This window comes from Dipteris shenzhenensis, chromosome 14 (assembly GCF_047967505.1).
Source record: "Dipteris shenzhenensis isolate YYH24624 ecotype China chromosome 14, Dip_SZ_1.0, whole genome shotgun sequence".
In the NCBI taxonomy this organism is placed as follows: domain Eukaryota; kingdom Viridiplantae; phylum Streptophyta; class Polypodiopsida; order Gleicheniales; family Dipteridaceae; genus Dipteris; species Dipteris shenzhenensis.
In genome coordinates, this window is record NC_141609.1 from 46,217,265 (window position 1) to 46,235,763 (window position 18,499).

General features: G+C 47.6%; 1 protein-coding gene across 2 annotated transcripts in view; it reads right to left on the reverse strand.

The window, feature by feature from the left end:
• Nucleotides 1-447: 447 nt before the first annotated feature.
• The window catches only part of FAS4 (RNA helicase family protein), a 61,509-nt gene continuing 43,457 nt past the window's right edge, over nt 448-18,499 (reverse strand). For both annotated transcript variants that reach the window (XM_087384744.1, XM_087384743.1), the window contains 2 exons: nt 2,256-3,434; nt 448-2,101 (listed from right to left, as the gene is read on the reverse strand). In XM_087384744.1, coding sequence (XP_087240870.1) covers nt 611-2,101; nt 2,256-3,434 — 2,670 coding nt within the window. In that variant the 3' untranslated portion in view covers nt 448-610. The remainder of the gene's footprint in view (nt 2,102-2,255; nt 3,435-18,499) is intronic.

An 18,499-nucleotide genomic window follows, 5' to 3' on the forward strand; every position in this document is an offset into this window, starting at 1 on the left:
AGTTGTATCATCCACCCCCTAGCTGTTAGCCCATGTCTTAGAAATTCCGAGGTAGTGAGACGGGTTCTCTGAAAACAAGATGGTTTCCTCTTTTCAACCAGTTTTCTTCCTAGTTCCATGATCAGCGCCTTATAGGCAGCTGCTTTTGTATGGGGGTTTTTTCAAGCATTAATATAAAGTTCTTTCGGAAAAAAAAAGATCATACACCTCAGTCATCAAGTGGCCCACCATGATAGTCTGTAGTTGCTTGTATCCATGGGACCTCTTGTTTTGTGAATGGGTATGATGGTGTTTGTGGTCCATTTCTTTTGAAAGTCTATTTTGAGTGTTCATATAATGATCTGCTAAATGGATTGCACACAGGCACGCACATATGCATCCACATTCACACGCGTGCGGGCGCAAAGAGAGAGAGAGAGAGAGAGAGAGAGAGAGATGATTTGATTGTATTAAAATTCAGGAGAGCTGCACAACCAGGGAAGGTAAATTTATACAGATCTCATAATTCTCTCCATTGACTGGACATTTATTTCCATGCACCTTTTTCATCTAGTGTACACAACGTGGTGTCAAAGATACATTGACACCACCAGCCTGAACGTCCAAAAGACTAGCTTCTTCCATATTCCTGCTTTAAATGGAGTTTTCTTTTCTTCTTTCCAAAAAGCTCCTTTCCATCTAGTTGGGCTTCTTGTTTTAATTGAGCCCAAAGACTACCAAGTTGTGAATGCCAACTTCTCTGCACCCACAATTGGATCTCTTGGAAAAAAAATTCAGGTTGAATACTCCAGACAGCATTCAGCCTATGTCGACTGTCTACTTCAGCAGCTCCCAAAACATGAAGCAGCTCACTAACACGTTTGTGAGCAGGGCCACTGGGTGTCAACAGAAGAGATGGATCAGCAGCTAAATGTGGATATAAGGTGGCCAGGGAGGGAAGTACTTTGCCTTGCATAAGGGCACATGCGAATACTGCAATGCGATGCTTTCTACTCTTTAAATGGAGCTTACATAACGGAAGATCCCATAAGTAGGGCCCAAAGCTTGGGGAAACCCAACAGAAGACATCATCAGAGGAAGCATCATACCAGGGTGGTGGATCTGAAAGAGGTTTAGAAAACGTGCACAAAGCATTTGCATGCAAGACAAGCCAGTGGGCATCCACACTCGTCACAACACGCATATATGGTCTTGATGTGCGTACAAGCTCATTATACACCACAAACTCAGGTGCGACTTTCCGTACAGAAGATGATGGATGCAGAAGGACTAGCTCATCTAGTGTGCATGCCTGATAGTGGATTGTTTTGCGCTTTCTATGCCCACCTGTATCTTTGTTCTTTATCCTTTCCTGTAAACTGACCTTGCGTGCAACCCTGTCTGCCCATCCTGCACAGATTGCTTGCCTCAACACTTGCTCATGTTTGACACTCAAGCCCTGATTTTTTGGGCATCGCCACACAGCTTCCACATCATTTAAATTGACAGCACTGCCTGGGATGCTGTTTTTTGTGGACCCATTATTACTTGAAACAAGATACAGCTGTATCAATTGTTTTCGCAATTTTGACATTTCATGCATTATCCTGGCATGCAAATAATTTCTTTGGCAGAATTCTTCCGGATCGTTTGATGTCTCATATGCACGCAAAGCTGCAACAACAGAGAGGGCATCACTTAGAGGATGCCTGTATCTTGCATGTGCCAAGTGTTTCGCCTCAGAACTTCCGGACTTCTGCTGCTTGCTTTTAACCAGCGACTTGGGATCAGTATCAGGATTGGCCCCTGCATTACTTTCATCAGTTTCCCTTTGAGATTCTACCTCATGTATAAAAGGACTGTCCAAGCTCAGAGCTGATGCTGTTGCTGCCACATACGCCAGCAAAAGATTGGCCTCTGTAGCATTATTTGAAGAACCTACATGCATTGCAGTGAGAAGCATGCGGGAATGGCGAGGACCGATGGGATACACCGAAATTTCTTGTCCTAAAGGTGTTAGCAAGCCTGAAGTCACATCAAGTGCTGACAATGCTTTGAGACAGCGCTCAGCTTCCAGGAGTGCTGTTTGATCAGGTCGCGAAGGAAAAGGGAAGTTGCTGACCTGCAGCCACAACACGAGGGACAGAGAATAGGCTTATTAAAAGACACAAGTGAAGACGACTTCATTGACAAGCCAAAACACAAGCAGAGGTAGAGGCTGGCACAATTATATGACACAAATCCACTATCATTGAAAATCAAACAAACATGATTACCTTAGTGATTCCCATGCCCTTTAAAAGGAGGACAGTACCCTCGATGGGAGAGTGATGGATCTCTGGCTCTGAGAATGCTTGGAAGGTGTCATTAAAAATTGCAGATGAATACAGGCGATAGCAATGTCCAGGACCTGTTCGGCCTGCCCTGCCAGCACGCTGTGCTGCAGATGCTTTACTTATCCAGCGAACTTCATACCTTGTAATACCACTTGCACGTTCATAAACTTTTTCCTTAACACGCCCACAATCCACTACATATCTGATACCAGGTATGGTGATTGATGTTTCAGCAACATTGGTTGCAACCACAACAAGCCGTGATCCTTCTGGAATAGCATCAAATACCTTTAGCTGTGCTGCTGCAGGTAGCATTGCATAGAGAGGCAACACATGAAGCGGACCAGCAACCTTAGAAAGCCCAAGTCTGTCAATGTCTTGCTCCGGATTAGGTATGAACTCCTTTTCTGCACCACTAAAAGCATCAAAAGCTACTCTAATAGCTTCAAAGGAGACAGGACTTTGCAGATTCCACTCATTCTCAGCCTCTTTGTGCTCTGTAACTGTCACGTCCAAATTTTCACAATCGCTTTCAGAACTAGAGTCAACCATGCTATCTGACGTCTCACAGTCATCCTGCATCTCCATTTCATGATCAGAATCATCATAGCTGTAGTCCCCATCAACTGCTTTAACAATGTCCTCTAGATACATGTCTATACCACCCTGGCTATCCCTTTTGCTTCCGTTTTTCATGCTCTCTGTAGCATTGCTGTTTTCTATGGAAACAAAACCTGATCCATTGTCATGCTCCTTTTTTCCTTCAATCTTGGGAAAAGCTTTCTGAAGTCTCCTACACAAGTCATGCACTTCTGCTTGCCCAGTTAGAAACACAAGAACTCCTCCTGGCGGAAGCCTCTTGTGAATAGAACAAACTTTCTTGTAGGCTTTACCTACATAATCCAAAAGCTCTGTTTTGGCAGAGAAATGGACTGTGACAGGAAATTGTCTTGTAGGAACCTGCACCACAGGGGGCGTTTGGGCAAACATATCCCTATTTGACACAAAGTCATCAACCCTTAAAGTAGCACTCATGATGACAAGCTTTAATGGGAACACAGAAGGAGCTTGGCTACCATTTCCAGATTTTACCAATTTGCGTTGCTCTTCAAATAAACTCTGCAAAATGACAACATGAGAACTCTTCAGGAAGATAGAAAGGTTGAGAAGTACTATGATTAGCCAAAAGCATTCGTGAAAGAATGCGTAAACTTTTTTACAGCATAAAATGAGATTTCCCTGGTCCTGCTTAATAGACTGCTTTGGCTTACTTAAACAAGACGTCACCTACGGAAAGAGAGTTTCTCCCCCAATCCTCCTAAGTGAACATTGCCAATAAATAAATCCTAGCCATTGGGACACGGCACAAAACAAACCACATCCACATTAAAGGAAAAGATTTGAAGATGGATGAGTCATACACATACTTGGGTCTAAAGCTCATTGACAATTATAAATGAACAGAGAAGAATTATAGAGGAAATGAAAGCACTCTTTATCCTCACAGTAGATGCAGAAGATTACATACCTGAACTTGGAATATAAGAAAATCCATATACATAAGCGAGTACAGAAATGCCAGGGTTAGGCTCCAAGACTTGCCAGAGAATATCGAAGAAAGTGGAGAAAAAACAAGAGATATTCATAATAGAGGAACTGAAATCTAAAGTTCAGACTCATTCTGCTAATACAGACGGACATGCTACTGCTGGATCTCTGCTAACATATCATTACCTTTTCACAGTTGTCAAAATGGACATAAATCAAGTTTTCTACAACCTTCATACCCCTGCTATGGAGTGCATAGTATAAACAATATCCAGCCAGACATTAACTTGAGTGGCTACAAGGTCAAGTCACTGCCCCTATCCCATCTTGCAACCCATATATGCCAAGCTGTGATACTGGCCACTCGCAAATGTCATCCTCAGGTAGGGGGACAGGTGCTGCATGGAGATCAGGTGAGCTGCGTGATCGCCTAGCACAACACCAAGTCCCTGGGTAAGCTAGGGATCCTACCTCTATCTTGAACAAGAAAGCCTGCCCTAACTCTATGAGCCAAGATACCATTTCCCAAGGGTGAACCTCGACATGCAATCATGAGGTGACCCTAAGTGTCCACCTCCCATATCCTGAGCCACCACACATTGTCATAAGCAATGCTAGATCGACTCTTGGAGCCCTATTTTGCAACAATGACAGGTATTATGTTTTAGCTGCAGGCCAACAAGGACTGCATGCGCTGCCAACCTGGCCAGTGGCTTTAAAAAAGCCATGTTCAAAATATAGAGAGAAGGTAGTCGAGACTTGCCATGAAAGCTCGTGTTGCTCATTCAACGGACTCCATGGAGGAGCAACAGATAAAGTTGTCTACCAATGCAGGTGGTACAAGGGGGAAAGAACATTGGTTCTAGCAACCTTGTCTGCTCAATCCAAACCTACTTTCTAGCGTCCCTGTGTACCTCTCAAAGCAAGTGGCCCTCTAAAACCTGAGGCTACCTAGATTCCAATCAATATTCTAACAATTTCCCTCATGACCGATCACACTAACTCTTTCCCACATTATCATCTCAAGAGCAGGATCATCTACAAGTAACTTTTGCCAAGAGAGGAGTGCACGCTGTAGCACACCTCTGTTTCCCATCCTAAAACTTTCATATCACTCTCATATCGACACTAGTCCAAGACATTTGTCCTTGCCAAGAAGCCGAGGGATCCTTATCTGAGTGGTGGTTACGTTCTGATTGAATGAGACACGAACTAGAAAGGATTAGTCGATATAAGTCTTTAAAGAGGCACATAAAATGGTTTGATGTAACTTGGGTATGTAAATTGTTGTACATGTTGGTTAAGTTTAATGTATGAAACCATGGTGTGGTTTATATTTGGTTTGCGGCTTACAAGGTCAAACTAATGGTCAAAGACAAGGTTCTGTCAAGGTGCTTGGTGAGGGGACACAAGAGAACAAGATATCCCTAGTATTTCCCTATGCATGCTGGGTGGCCATAGTCATCTTATCACACTCAATACGCCTAGGTAAAAATAAGACCAAACATTATTATGGGGGACTCAAAGAGACAATAGGGCACATGCATATGGGGAGGACACTTGGCAAATGGGATAGCTTCAATTACTTGGGAAAACTTTCGACTAGAGTTTAGACAACACTTTTTTCCACCCAATGAAGCTTCACAGGTGTGGGATAAATACAGGTCCCTTAGACAAGAATATATCAGTAGAAGAATACACTAAGATTGTAATGAAGATACTTGACCTATTACCGCAGTTTATCAAGTGAAAAATAATATATTTGACTTGAATAATCGGATTACAATGGAAGTGAGGGCTAAATATGCCAACACCCTTGACAATGCAATTGCCATTGCGTTGAATTATGAGGATGTAAGAGACAGAACAAGTAGTTTTGCGCATCCTTAATCTCAGTATGAATACCAGAATGTAAGAAACAGATCTTCCAGACTAGGAAGAGTAGTAGTGTTTTCCAACTATGCCTATGGCAGCGCGGGCTTGGTCAAAATCTTCTCTGACTCCAAAGAAGTAGAAAAGAAGGACTATGCTTCAAATGCCTTCACCCACATCTGTGGAGGCATTGTCTGAAACACAAAAGTCGTCACATGGCGGATATGGTTATCTCAGAATGCAATGCAGAAATGGAACAGATTCCCTCAGAATGCGATGCAGAAATGGAACAGATTCCTAGAGCTGGAACTGTTTTATTCTGTGTTTCTGTTTCAAAAAAAGCCCGTGGCAACGAGATATTCAAGTTTTGTCAAAATGGTAATTATTAAAAATGAAGGAGCAAGTGGCAAACCGTAACGTCATAGTATTGTTCAACTCAGCGTCAACACACAATATTACTAATGCCAAACTCGTGAAAAGATGGAAACTTAAAATCAGTCCATCTGACTATGCTTATACAGTTAGGACGATAAATGGAAGTCCATCTCTACAGAAAGAGTGAACCCAAGCGACATGAACTGAGATTCCACGTCTGTACCATTGTAGGATGAGTGCATCACCCTCCTTAATCCTTATCTAGTGCTACCCTGACCTGAGGTAAATCTTGGAGTAGTATTTAGACCCCTTCAGCTCATCCACCCTAGTGATGGGAAGCCAAATTTTTTTAGTCATTTTATTGAGCTCTCTGTAATCAATACATAATCTAAAGTATCATCATTCTTCTTAATGAATAAAACGAGGAATGCAAATTGCGATTGACTAGGAGTGATAAAACCCTTATCTGTCAAGTCTTGAATCTGAGTGGCTGCCTCTTCTTTTTCTGCTTCTGACAACCTGTATGATGCCTACTTGATAGGTCTATTTCCCTCATCTAAATAGATTGCACAATCCATTTTTCTCTTAGCAGGTAGACCAGTAGGGGGTTCCCTAAATATGTTCTGATATCGTTGTAACAGTCCCAGCATATCAACATCTTCTACTTTGAAGTTCTTACCAGATTTCTGATTGCCTCCAGCCTCAGCTTTAAAGCAAATAGACGAACCTCCTTCTTGAAAATCTCTTGAATTGTTTGGCTGTCACCATCTGTAATTTCTGAGATTGAATAGTACAGATAAACAAACTTCCTTGCCCGTGTCTTGGAAAGTCATTGTCATGTCTTGTAAATACATACTGAGCTTACCTCATGTCTTAAGCCAGTCACATTATAAGTATAATATCAATAGGACCAAGATTCAAAGCAAATAGATCAATCGTACATGAAGGAAAGATTAACTACAGCATCAGTACAAATTCTATGGCTGGTGGTGAAAGTACCAATAGCCACTTCAACCTTCAAGCTGCGTGGAAGGTCATCCAATGGAAGCTTCAATGAGAGGATGGACTTAGCATTTATAAAGTCTGGGTGCTTCCACAATCCACTAAAATATAGGCATCTCTGCCCAATACCTGCCCCTTGATCCTGAAGGTGGTGGGACTGCTTACACCCTTTAAAGAATTGGGCGGATATTGTATACAGCTCTAGCTAGGTATCCCATAAAATCTCTTCATCACTCACATGCCAATTACCCTCAGCTTCCCTGCAGGGTTTACAATAGTCAAAGGAGTAATCAAGATTCCAGGTCCTAGAGCCATTCATAGCTCTCAGCTCACAGTGGTTGAGGCCTACTGGGTTGAACACACAATTCTCATCATCTATCTCATCATCCCTTAGAACCTTCTGTCCACAGTCATGAAACTCTTCTGCATCTTCAAATTCATCCTCAAATTCCGAGACCTCTATAATCGTACTTAGTTTTCCTGGGACTGATTTAGCTTTTCATGCCTTATTGTGCTTCACACTCCATTTCTCACCACATCTAAAGCAGAGACCCTTCTTTCTCCCCTCATCCATTAGGGACTGAGATAACTAATTATGTAACTCCTCCTTTAACTTATTATCAGCTTGATGTCTATCATTAGATTTAGAACCCTTGCCAAAAGTATTAGTCTTTGAAACCTTAACAGTAGGATGCTTAGGAATTATCTTACATTGTATCCCATAAGTTAGTAGGGAAGGCTTAGAACCCAAATGAAATTTCTGCTCACCAATGGGCTTTTTCCAATTATGATCCACAGTAGATGACTTATGAAAGGTCCCAATTCCTTCTCCTTGGAGTTGTATTTGGGCTCATACAATTCTACTACCTGCATAGTCTCAACCAATGACATAGGTCTAGATGCTTTTCATCTACTCCTTTCACAAACAAGGAGAGCTTCAATAGTTGCTTGATATAGTCCCTAACTAACCCATTTTACACTGAATCATACCATTGGCACACATATTGATCCACTATCAAAGGTGAGAGAAAGGTAACAACCATCTCACGTTTAAACTCTTCCCATGTAGCCATAGCTACTTCAAGCCCACTATTGACTTCACATTATGAATCTTGGAAGTACTGGGTAGCTCCAACTCATATGCCACCTCTACAACTTTGCGGATGATCTTGTAGGGACCGTAATACTTGTGAGCAAGCTTCGTGTTGGTGGTACCTTTCAGCGATGCATAATGGTTCTTATGGAGGCATAAACGCATATAATCGCCTTCGTCAAAAGACAGATACCTTCTGCGTTCATCCGCATACTTCTTCTGCTTGGCTCTACATATTCTTCTTATCCAATTCTAGAAGGGCATCCATTAGAGCCATGTCTGCAATTAAAGGCGGCATCCCAACCTTGCATCCATACATTGCTTCAAAAGGGCTCATGGCAATAGAAAGGTGATTGGTACTGTTGTAACAAAACTCAGCAAGATCCAACCACTTATCCCAGGACTTCTGTGTATCATGACAAAAGTGCCTCAAGTATTCCTCGACCCATTTGTTCACCCTTGCTAACTGTCCATCCGTCTCAGGGTGGTAAGCAGTGCTAGGTGTGAGGAGAGTACCCACTGCTGTGAATAACTCTTGCCGAAAGTGACCCATAAATTTTGAATCTCTGTCACTGACAATTTCCAGAGGGAAGCCATAATGCTTAAAAACATGCTCAATAAAGTGCCAAGCAACCTGTGATGCTGAATACCATATCTTAGCGGGTACGAAATGAGCCTGTTTTGTCATTCTATCCACCACCACATAAACGCTATCCCATCCCCTCTCTGTAGAAGGCAAGCCGTGATGAAATCCATAGCTATGTGAGTCCACTTGCCTTCTGGAATAGGTAATGGCTGTAAGAGACCTGCAGGTAGCTGGCTGTCCACCTTATTCTATTGGCAAGGCAGGCATTCAGTGACATATTTAACCACATCTTGCCACATGCCATCCCAGATGCAGCTTTGTTTGATCTTTTCATATGTCTTAGTGATACCCGCATGTCTTGCCATAGGAGATGAGTGCATTTCGTGCAACACCAGCAGTCTATACTTTGAATCTGGCACAGGATAAATTCTGTCCTTGCAGTACAACAGCCCATGATGTCAGCATGCCCTTGGCTTGAAGGCTCCTGTAAATCCAAAAAAATGGGAGCTGCCTTTGAATTCTGCATATATTGAATCCACTCATGATAGATAGTGGAAATGGCAAATAAACTACAAGTCCACATTCTAGACAAGGCATCGGCAACCACATTCTCTTTCCCCTTCCTGTACTCAATGTCGAAATCATAGGACTGAACTGCAGCCAACCACATCTTCTACTTATGGACAAATTGCGCTGTGTAAGAAAAGTAATTGAGTGTCCTATGATCCGTCTTAACCTTAATCTTGCCACTGTACAGGTAGTGGTGCCATTTCTCGAAGGCATGTAGGATAGCTCACATTTCCTGATCATAAACATGGTAGTTCAATTCCTTGGCCTCAAATTTCTTGCTCTCAGAAGCTATAACTCCATGCTCATCTCAAAACAGCCCCCAGGCCTTTGCCACTTGCATCTGTCTCTACAATGAAGGACCATGAGAAATCAGGGAATACAAGTATAGGTGCATTACTCAAGGCATCTTTGAGGTCATCAAAACTGATTTGTGCTTCTTCTGACCACTTGAAGGCATCCTTTTTCAACAAGTCAATGAGAGGGGCTGCCTTCTTGGCAAAATGTTCAATAAATCTCCTGTAAAAAGAAGCAAGACCCAAAAAGCCTTTACCAAAGCTCTTGCGAATGCTCCCCCCCCTCCCCCGCTCCCATCTACCCCCCCCCACGCTGCGCGGCCCCCTCTCCCCTCCCCCTCCTCTCTCCCTGCCGCCTCCCAGCTCGCAGCCGCCCACCGCGCCTCCTCCGTCCCCCTCTCCTCCTTCTCCGCCCGCCATCCCCCCCCCCCTCTCCTTCCTTCTCCGCCCCTCCGTCCACCATCCCCCCGCCCCCTTCCTCCCCCTCCCTGCCGTTGCGCAACGCTGCCACCCCCCCCTTCCCCTCCCTCCTCTCCTTTCTTCCCTGCCCCCCCTCACGCTGCGTTGCCACACCCCCCCCTCTCCTCCCTCCTTTTCCCCACCCTGCGCTGCGCTGCCCCCCCCCTCCCTCCTCCTTTCCTGCCCCTTCGCCATTCGCTCCCTCTCCACCACCTCTCCTCCCCCCGCTTCCCCGTACTTCTCCATCCCTCCCTCTTCCCCCCCCCCCCCCGCCGCCTCCGTCCCACTCCCCCCTCCCTCGCCTCTGCCATTTCCTTTCCCCCGCCTTTTGGAGCCTTCGCAGTTTGTCGGTGCGGTATGGCAGCCGTGAGCCCGGAACCGGTGGCCCACACGGACCCCCCCCCTCCATCAGCCTACCGCATAACACTGACAGAGCATCAGGTCTCCTTGGTGAAGCAGGCCGCCACTGACTTCTCCCAGACGTCCGTTTATGGGAGAGTCATTGGCTACGCCCCTTCACGAGCAGACATCAGGGACTGGTTGCAGTCCACCCTCTACCTTGAGGACAGCCACATTGAGGAGGTCGCACTCATGGGACGTGGTATCTTCTAGCTCAAGCTCTCCTCAGCACAGGCTGCAAGCGATATGGTCAGACGGTCCCCTACTTCTGTGGGTGGGAAGATCATCCTTATGGTCCCATGGTATAGGGGTTTCAGTGTAGCGGACTTCGATGCCCACTTCTGCATTCCTCGCCATCCAGTTACCCTCATTTTCCCAAGCCTCGCAACAGAGCTTCGCCCGATCATCAAGGACCTGGGGGCGCACTTTGGCTGCCTCATGCAGGACACCTTCATTGATGCGGCGGCAGCCCAAGGGGTGCCACGTGTCAAAGTGGCAGTCCTAGATCCGCAGAGTATCCCCTCGGAGTTCGAGATTGAGACGGACACAAGTGTGGTGACGCAGCGCATTATGGTCACTGGTCGCCCAGATCAGTGTCTGAGATGCCATGGCTTCGGGCGCCAGGCGCGCTCCTGCCCTTGCTTCACGAGGACAGAACCTCAGATGGCCCCCATCCAGGCAACTCAGGGTCCCCCCCGCCAGGCATCGACACCCCCTCCCGAAGGGGAAGGCTGAACTGAGGTCAAAAGAAAATGGAAAGGAAACAAAATAGGACCAAAAAAGCCTTCCCATCTACAGCAAGAGACCCCTGTGGTCACCAATCAGCAGCAACCCGGTAAGGGGAAGGAGAAAGGGGAGGAGAAGATCAGCCAGCCTCCCCCTCATCCTTCACCCCGCCCCCCCCCCCCCCCTCCTCGGTCCCCCTACCTCCCCCCCCTCCGGGATCCCCTCCAGCACCTTTGGTTTCAGCCCCCTCCCTCGAGCATGATCCCGAGGGAACCCCCCCTTCCGCCTGCGTCGCCTGCGGTCCCGAAGCCAGCACAGACCTCCGCGCCTATCCCTCCTGGCCCGGTGGAGGGGAGAGGCCCTTCCCCGCATATGGCCAGCACCACTCCAGCTTGTTCGACAGCCAGCACCCCTCTTTCTGGTTCAGACTCCTCATCCTCGTCCCCACACTCAAGGGCCGCTCCTAGAGCTCTACCTTTGGAGTTTTACCGAGCAGGACCTTGGGATTATTTGGATGCAGCGGGTATTGGCTCCTTCCCTGCATGCCTAGACATCAGCATCTTCTTCCTCCGAAAGGAGGCGGAGGGTAAGGTGTCCGTCCTTGCCCCCCATGATGGTCCTAGCTATTCCTTCACTATCACCAGTGACAGGAATGAGCAATGGATGAATGAAAATGTTTGGGAGATGATTCGAGATCAGCCCCAGGAGCAGGTGCAGGACTGGATTGGTAGCAGAGCAACGGAGCTTCTTCAGCAGCAGTGGAAGGAGGGTGACGTTCGTCTGAGATGGCGCCACAGCGCCAAACGATTTTGCCTTTTGGTCATCATTCAACCACCTCTGGAGTGGATCTACGCGGAAGGGCTCCGCCCTTAGAGGACCTCAGAGGTAGCGGGCTTCTACAATATTTCCCTGGTGGAGGCTTCGAGTTGGTTAGAGAGAGCTTACCACCATGGGACGAAGGGCCTCTCCCCTCTATTGAAGGTTTTAGAGGATGGGTCCGATGATCTCGCCTCTCCTTCGAAACCCTCACACAAGTGCCTTCGTCTGCACACTGGACATCCTCCGACCACCTCAACATTGACCGCAAGCAAATAGCTATTTGTGGCCCATCTCTCCTCTTCATGAGTATACGCATTATCTCTTGGAACGTCAACGGGTTCCACTCATCAGGAACCCGCAGCCCCAGGAAGATGGTGCTTAGACAGGAGCTCCAACCAACCTTGGTGGGAAGGGTAGATGTGCTCCTATTGCTGGAACACAAGCTTTCGGCTTCTCAAACCAGTAAGTGTGGGAAGGTCCTCACAGGACGCTCCCACACCTACTGGGAACCTTCGATTGGCGAGTAGGGGAGGAGCGGGGGTATCTGTACCTCCATCGACGCTTCTCTAGTTCAGCATGTGTGTGGTTTTGGCACCTTGATCCCAGGACGAGCGCTTTGGGTGGGCTTGAATATTGAGGGATCCCGCATCGGCATCCTCAATATCTATGCCCCGATTGACCTCAGACAGAGAGCCACTTTCTGGAGCTCTTTGACAAACTTATTGCCAGAGATGGATTCTTGGATTGTAGGAGGGGACTTCAATAACCTTGAGACTTTAGAGGATCAGCAGGGACTGGGCCCAGAGTTCCTCGGTATAGCTCAGGCGGAGCAGGCGGATTGGGACTCCTTGTTCGCTGTGGGAGGTCGGGACAGTTGGAGGGAGCCTTCCTTTTGCAGATGGACAAGGAGTCTGGACTTCTCTTGGGTTACAAGAGGGAGGAAGGCAGACTTCTGGAGCGGTTGGACTGTTTCTATGTCAGCGATTGGGCGCTAGGCAGAGGTGGAGAGTCAGGAGTGGTTCCAGGGACGACCCTCTCTGCCAGTCATCCTAGTCCTGGACTCAGCCTCTCACTCCTTACCTCCACGCTCGTGCCGGATCCCAGACTCCATCTACTCTAGAGCAGCGGTTCGCAGCAGGATAGTGGACCTGTGGGAGCAGGATTGGGACCCCATGGGAGATATGGCAGCTCAGGTAGCTTAGGTTCTTGCTGAGTCTAGTCTCATCTGTCAGCAAGAGGCGATTCAAGTCAGACAGCAGTGGTGGGCGAAGGAGAGGGGCCTCAGACAAGATCTTGCCTCGATACAGCGAATGCAGCACTCTTCTCCAGGCTCTGAGAAGCTCAGACGACAGGAGGTTGGAGCCCGAGCCATGCTAGAGGAGATCACCCAGCGATGCTCAGAGTTCTTGTTTCATGCTTCCAAGTCCTTTTGGGCTAGGGAAGGCGACAGGATGTGCAAAGAGTTCTTCAGGACTCATGGCCAGAGGTCAACAGGGAAACAGCTCCGATCTCTTAGAGCACAGGACGGTAGTGTCGAGACAGATCCAGACGAGGTCCGGGACTTGGCGACAGATTTCTACAGATCCCTGTTCCAGCAGGAGCCCCCAGACCCTCGTGCCCACCGTTGCAGGGAGGAGGTGTGGAGGTATACACCGTCGCTCGTGCAGCCTAGCATGAGTGAAACCCTTCACACCCCTTTCACCGTGGCAGAGATGCAAGATGCGGTGAGCGCTATTGATGGGCAGAAATTCCTAGGTGAGGATGGGCTCTCTAGAGCTTTCTTCACCACCTTCTGGGAGCAGGTCCACCAGCCCTTGCTTGCAGCCTTCCAGCATATCTTCTCCGGCGAACAGATGCCAGAGAGCCTTGCGACAGGCTTGATTTGCCTCATCCCCAAAGGGGGGAACTGCCAGGAGATCAGACAATGGCGCCCTATCACCCTCCTCCCGACTGCCTATAAAATCATCGCCAAGATGATCAGTAGCCGCATCCGCCCCCTGCTAAATGACTTGATCCATGACACCCAGACTGGTTTTGTCCAAGATCGCAGCATTTTGGACGACATTTTCACATTCTCAAAGGTGACGGAGTGGGCCCAGCACAGTGGCCAGCACCTTGCCATACTCCTTCTTGACTTTGAGAAGGCATACGACAGGGTAGACTGGTCCTTCTTGGAAGGTACGCTCTCTCGGTTTGGTTTTTCGGACGAGTGGATCAGAGGTATTGCTAGTCTCTACAGGTCGGCCTCCAGTCGGGTTATCATCAGCGGCAAGATGGGGGAGAGATTCACCCTCGAGCGCTCGGTGCGTCAGGGCTGCCCGCTTGCGCCCTACCTCTTCCTATTTTTTGCGGAGGACATGACTCACTTCCTACGATCCCGTACCACTGGTCTTCGAGGGATGCGCCTCCCTATTCGAGATGATGCAGAACTTCTGGACTCCGAGTATGCAAACGACACGGCCCTGTATGTGCAAGATGATATCGAGTCATTGGAGCAAGTGAGACTGCCTTTAGAGGTTTTTTGCCTAGCCGCTGGGACGAAAATCAACTGGCATAAGTCAGTTGGTTTTCTTACAGATCCGCGAGCCAGCTCACAGTGGGGTATTTTCTTGGGGTTTCGCTGGATCCCTAGAGGACAGACGACACGTTACCTGGGATTCCAGGTAGGTCTGGATATCACGCCAGCTCAGCAGTTCTTACCGGTCCTAGACTCCATACGACGGAAGCTAGCCTTCTGGAGCACGGCTCGGCTATCTTTGGTAGGCAGGGCCCTTGTGGTCAATCAGGTCCTTCTTGTCACCGCTTGGTACGTGGCATCTTGCTGGTGTTTCTTGAGATCGTGTGTAGCCCAGCTGAGGAGACTGGTGCGGAACTTTCTTAGGTTTGGCTCAGATGGTTCCGGCACCACCAGAGCCCGAGTCGCCTCGGACTCCTCGATTCACTTCTTCTCCGTCGCCGATGGTAGCCGTCTCCAGAGCAGAGAGGCCGTGATCGACCCCCAGCTTCCCTAGCAGCGCCTTCGCATCATAGGGCTGCAAGGGAAAACGTGGCATATAGACCCCCTGATTATGCAGGACCAGGACTGGAGACTCTGGATTTGGGAGGGCTGCTCCTTGACAGAGGTGGAGTGGGACCCAGGGGAGTGGCGCTGGCCACCACTAGAGACCTCAGAGAACCCTACCCCCTTCTTCTCATACAGTGCGCGTACTGGTAGGCGTGCTCTTGGGGCTCTCCAGCGCAGGCTACCCACACAGACACATAGTTGGTATGCTCAAGGGATATCGCTGGTTTTTCTTCGCACATTCTGGAAGACTCGTTGGGCAAGCTCGCGGCCGAGGAAGATCTCTTACTTTCTTTGGATGGTGGCCCACAAGGGGCTACCAGTGGGCAACTGGCTAAGGTAGATGGGGCAGGAGGGGCACTGCCAGATGTGTTTTCAGGAGGAGTCGTCCCTGAAACACTGCCTTTGGAGTTGCTCGCATGCTCAGACAGTGTGGAAGGGAGTCATGGGGATCTTAGCGAGGGCTGCACCCGAGCTAGGACCGGTCACTTGGGGAGCCGTTTGCTGGTGCAACACCGAGATGGGACATCACTTGGCTTATGAGTTCTCTAGGCAGGATCCAGTTTTCTTCATCACGCACGCCACCTGGGCATAGATGGACAGCTTCCCTTGGCATCTGACAGAGACAGATGCAAGAGCGATGACTCGGCATCCAATTTGGGAGATCATAGGGAGTATTGTAGGCTGGCATATCTGGACTTCCAGATGCACGTAGACCTTAGGAGATCAGGCTTCTTCTGCTACCCAGACCCTAGCGGACATTTGGAGCACGATCATTCACACGCTCAAGGGTCAGTGGGATCAGATTCAGGGGGAGTCCCGGGCAGGGAAGGAGAAGAGACGGCGCTTTCTTTGCGACTGGGACCATCAAGAGCTGTTCTTCCTGCACTCTGCTCAGAGTCTTCAGTGGCATTACTCCCCCCCACCGTGGCTGTTTGTCCACACTCCGATGATTATGCCTTGAGAGGCTTGTAATTAGTATTTTGTTACCACGGGCTGTATCCGTTTTGTGATTACAGCCTGCTGGCCTTTAGGCCCTCTTGTACTCTTGTTGTCAAGCAATATAACTAGCACTACTTTTTGCGCAAAAAAAAAAGAGCCAAAAAGCCTTTGAGTTGGGTGGAATTCCGTGGTTGTAGCCACTCCCTTATGCATTTGACCTTGGCCGGATCCACCCGAATTCCATTCCTGCTCACAAGATACTCAATCTCTTCTGCCATGAAAGTGCACTTATTGGCTTTAGCATAAAGCTGATGCAACCTAAAAAAATTCTAGCGATGTGTTCCTGCTTATCCTTGCTGTAAATGAGGATGTCATCAAAAAATTCCAGCACACCTTTGTAAAGAAGAGGCTGCAAAATCTTGTTCATGAGTGCCTGGAAAGGAGCTGGTGCATTGGTCAATCCAAAAGGCATCAATTTGAACTCATATGAACCTCTCTCTATGTGAAAGGCTGTCTTGTGCTCATCTCCTTCTTTCATTCTGATTTGATGGTAGCCGGACCTCAAATCTCGATCTTAGTGAAAAATTGAGCATTCTTGAGTTCATCCAATAGATCATCTATCTTGGGGATCGAAACATATTCTTGATAGTGGCCTTATTCAATTCTCTGTAATCAATGCACATGCGGTATGAACCGTCTTTCTTTTTTACCAAGAGTACTGGGGATGCAAAAGAAGTACTATGAGAAATAATTCCTCTCAAGCAATTCTCGCACCTGTGTTGCCACTTCTTCCCATTCTACCTTAGAAAGATGGTAGGGGGCCTTATTAATTGGCTTACTGCCAAGTTCTAAGACTATGGCATGATCAACATCTCTCCTCGGGGTCAATACATATCACAATCCTCAACACGGGGAATGCTACCCTCCTGAGACACTGACACATTCAGCTCATAGATCGCACTCTCCCTCTCGAACTCTCTGGCCAGCTTCCTTGCTGAAATGACCTGCAATTTCAGGGTTGCAATACCATGCAGTGTTATAGATCTACCCCTGTGGGCAAAGCTGAGTGACAAAGCATTTAAATCCATGCATAATTGCCCAATGATTTCAACCAATTACAGCCCAGGACAGCATCTATTGGGCCCATGTCCAATGCCAAGAGATCACCTGCAAATTCATAATCATCAGAGAACTTGATCCTTGCATCCTAGCAACCATATCTGCTATCATATGCTGTCCATTTGCCACCTCTACTCTCAGCCCATAAAACTATGAGTGCTACCACTGTCCACCAACACCTGAACATTCCTGCCATTAATCATCCCTTTGAATCTGATAGTTTCAGCACTTTGGCACCCAGAGAGATGGCATAGAGTGTTCCAATGAATTTCCTCTACATCCACAGGAGCATTACCACTACCATTTTCATGTGCATGAAAAGGCATAGCAAATTGATGCTCCACAAGGAAAGATGTAGGCCTACGACCTCGCATGCCATGGGTGGGTTGAATGTCAATTGATTGCATACCATGAATATCATGATCAGTAGCACCACCCAAAAATCAGTCCCCTCCGTGGCTCCAATGTCAGGAACCTCATCCGCATCATGTATTCTCACCCTCTCATCATGAGAGGAATCCAAGGAATCCGTGGCATCAACCAAATCATCATTATCAGAGAATTCGATGATCATGCTAAGCTTGGTTGAACCAGTATTCCACATCTTACACACATCCCGATGCTCAGGGTTCCATTTCTCCCTACACTTTAAGCACAAGTTTACTTTCTTCCTATTATCCATTATATATTTCTGATTTTCTGATTTTCATTCCCAGCAGTAGGCTTGGCTCCCAGCTTGGCAACTGATGGCCTGTATGGCTTGGCATAGGGCATCTTAATCCCTGAAAGAGTAGGAAACGTGGAAAGGATGCTCCTGCAGATTTCTTATCATTTCAATCACCCAACTTAGGTTTCTTCTCAGCCTCATACACCATACCATGCATGTTGCCCATTACATTCTTATACTTGCTGGCATGCTTTGGCTCAAAAACTTCTGCAAGATGGGCTGCCCTCTCAATAGTCTGAGGGTTATGTGCCTTCACATCTACAGCTAGTTAAGGATCCATGGATGAAACGCAACAGCTTCCCTTTTTCAGATACGTCCTGTACAAACAAGGAAAGCCTCCAAAGCGCTGCAAGTACTCTTGGACCGTACCGCTCTATGACAATGCATAGAACACTGCCAAGTACTGATCCAAGATGAGTGGGGATACGAAGGTAGTGACCAGCAATTCTTTAAAACACCTCCATGTGGTTGGCCTTTGAGGTGAATCCATCATATACCACCACCACGTGTGAGCATAATCCTGCATATGCGTGCATATGCGTACCGGCACTTATGAACTCAGAGCTTATCCTTCATGTCCTTGGCTACATAGT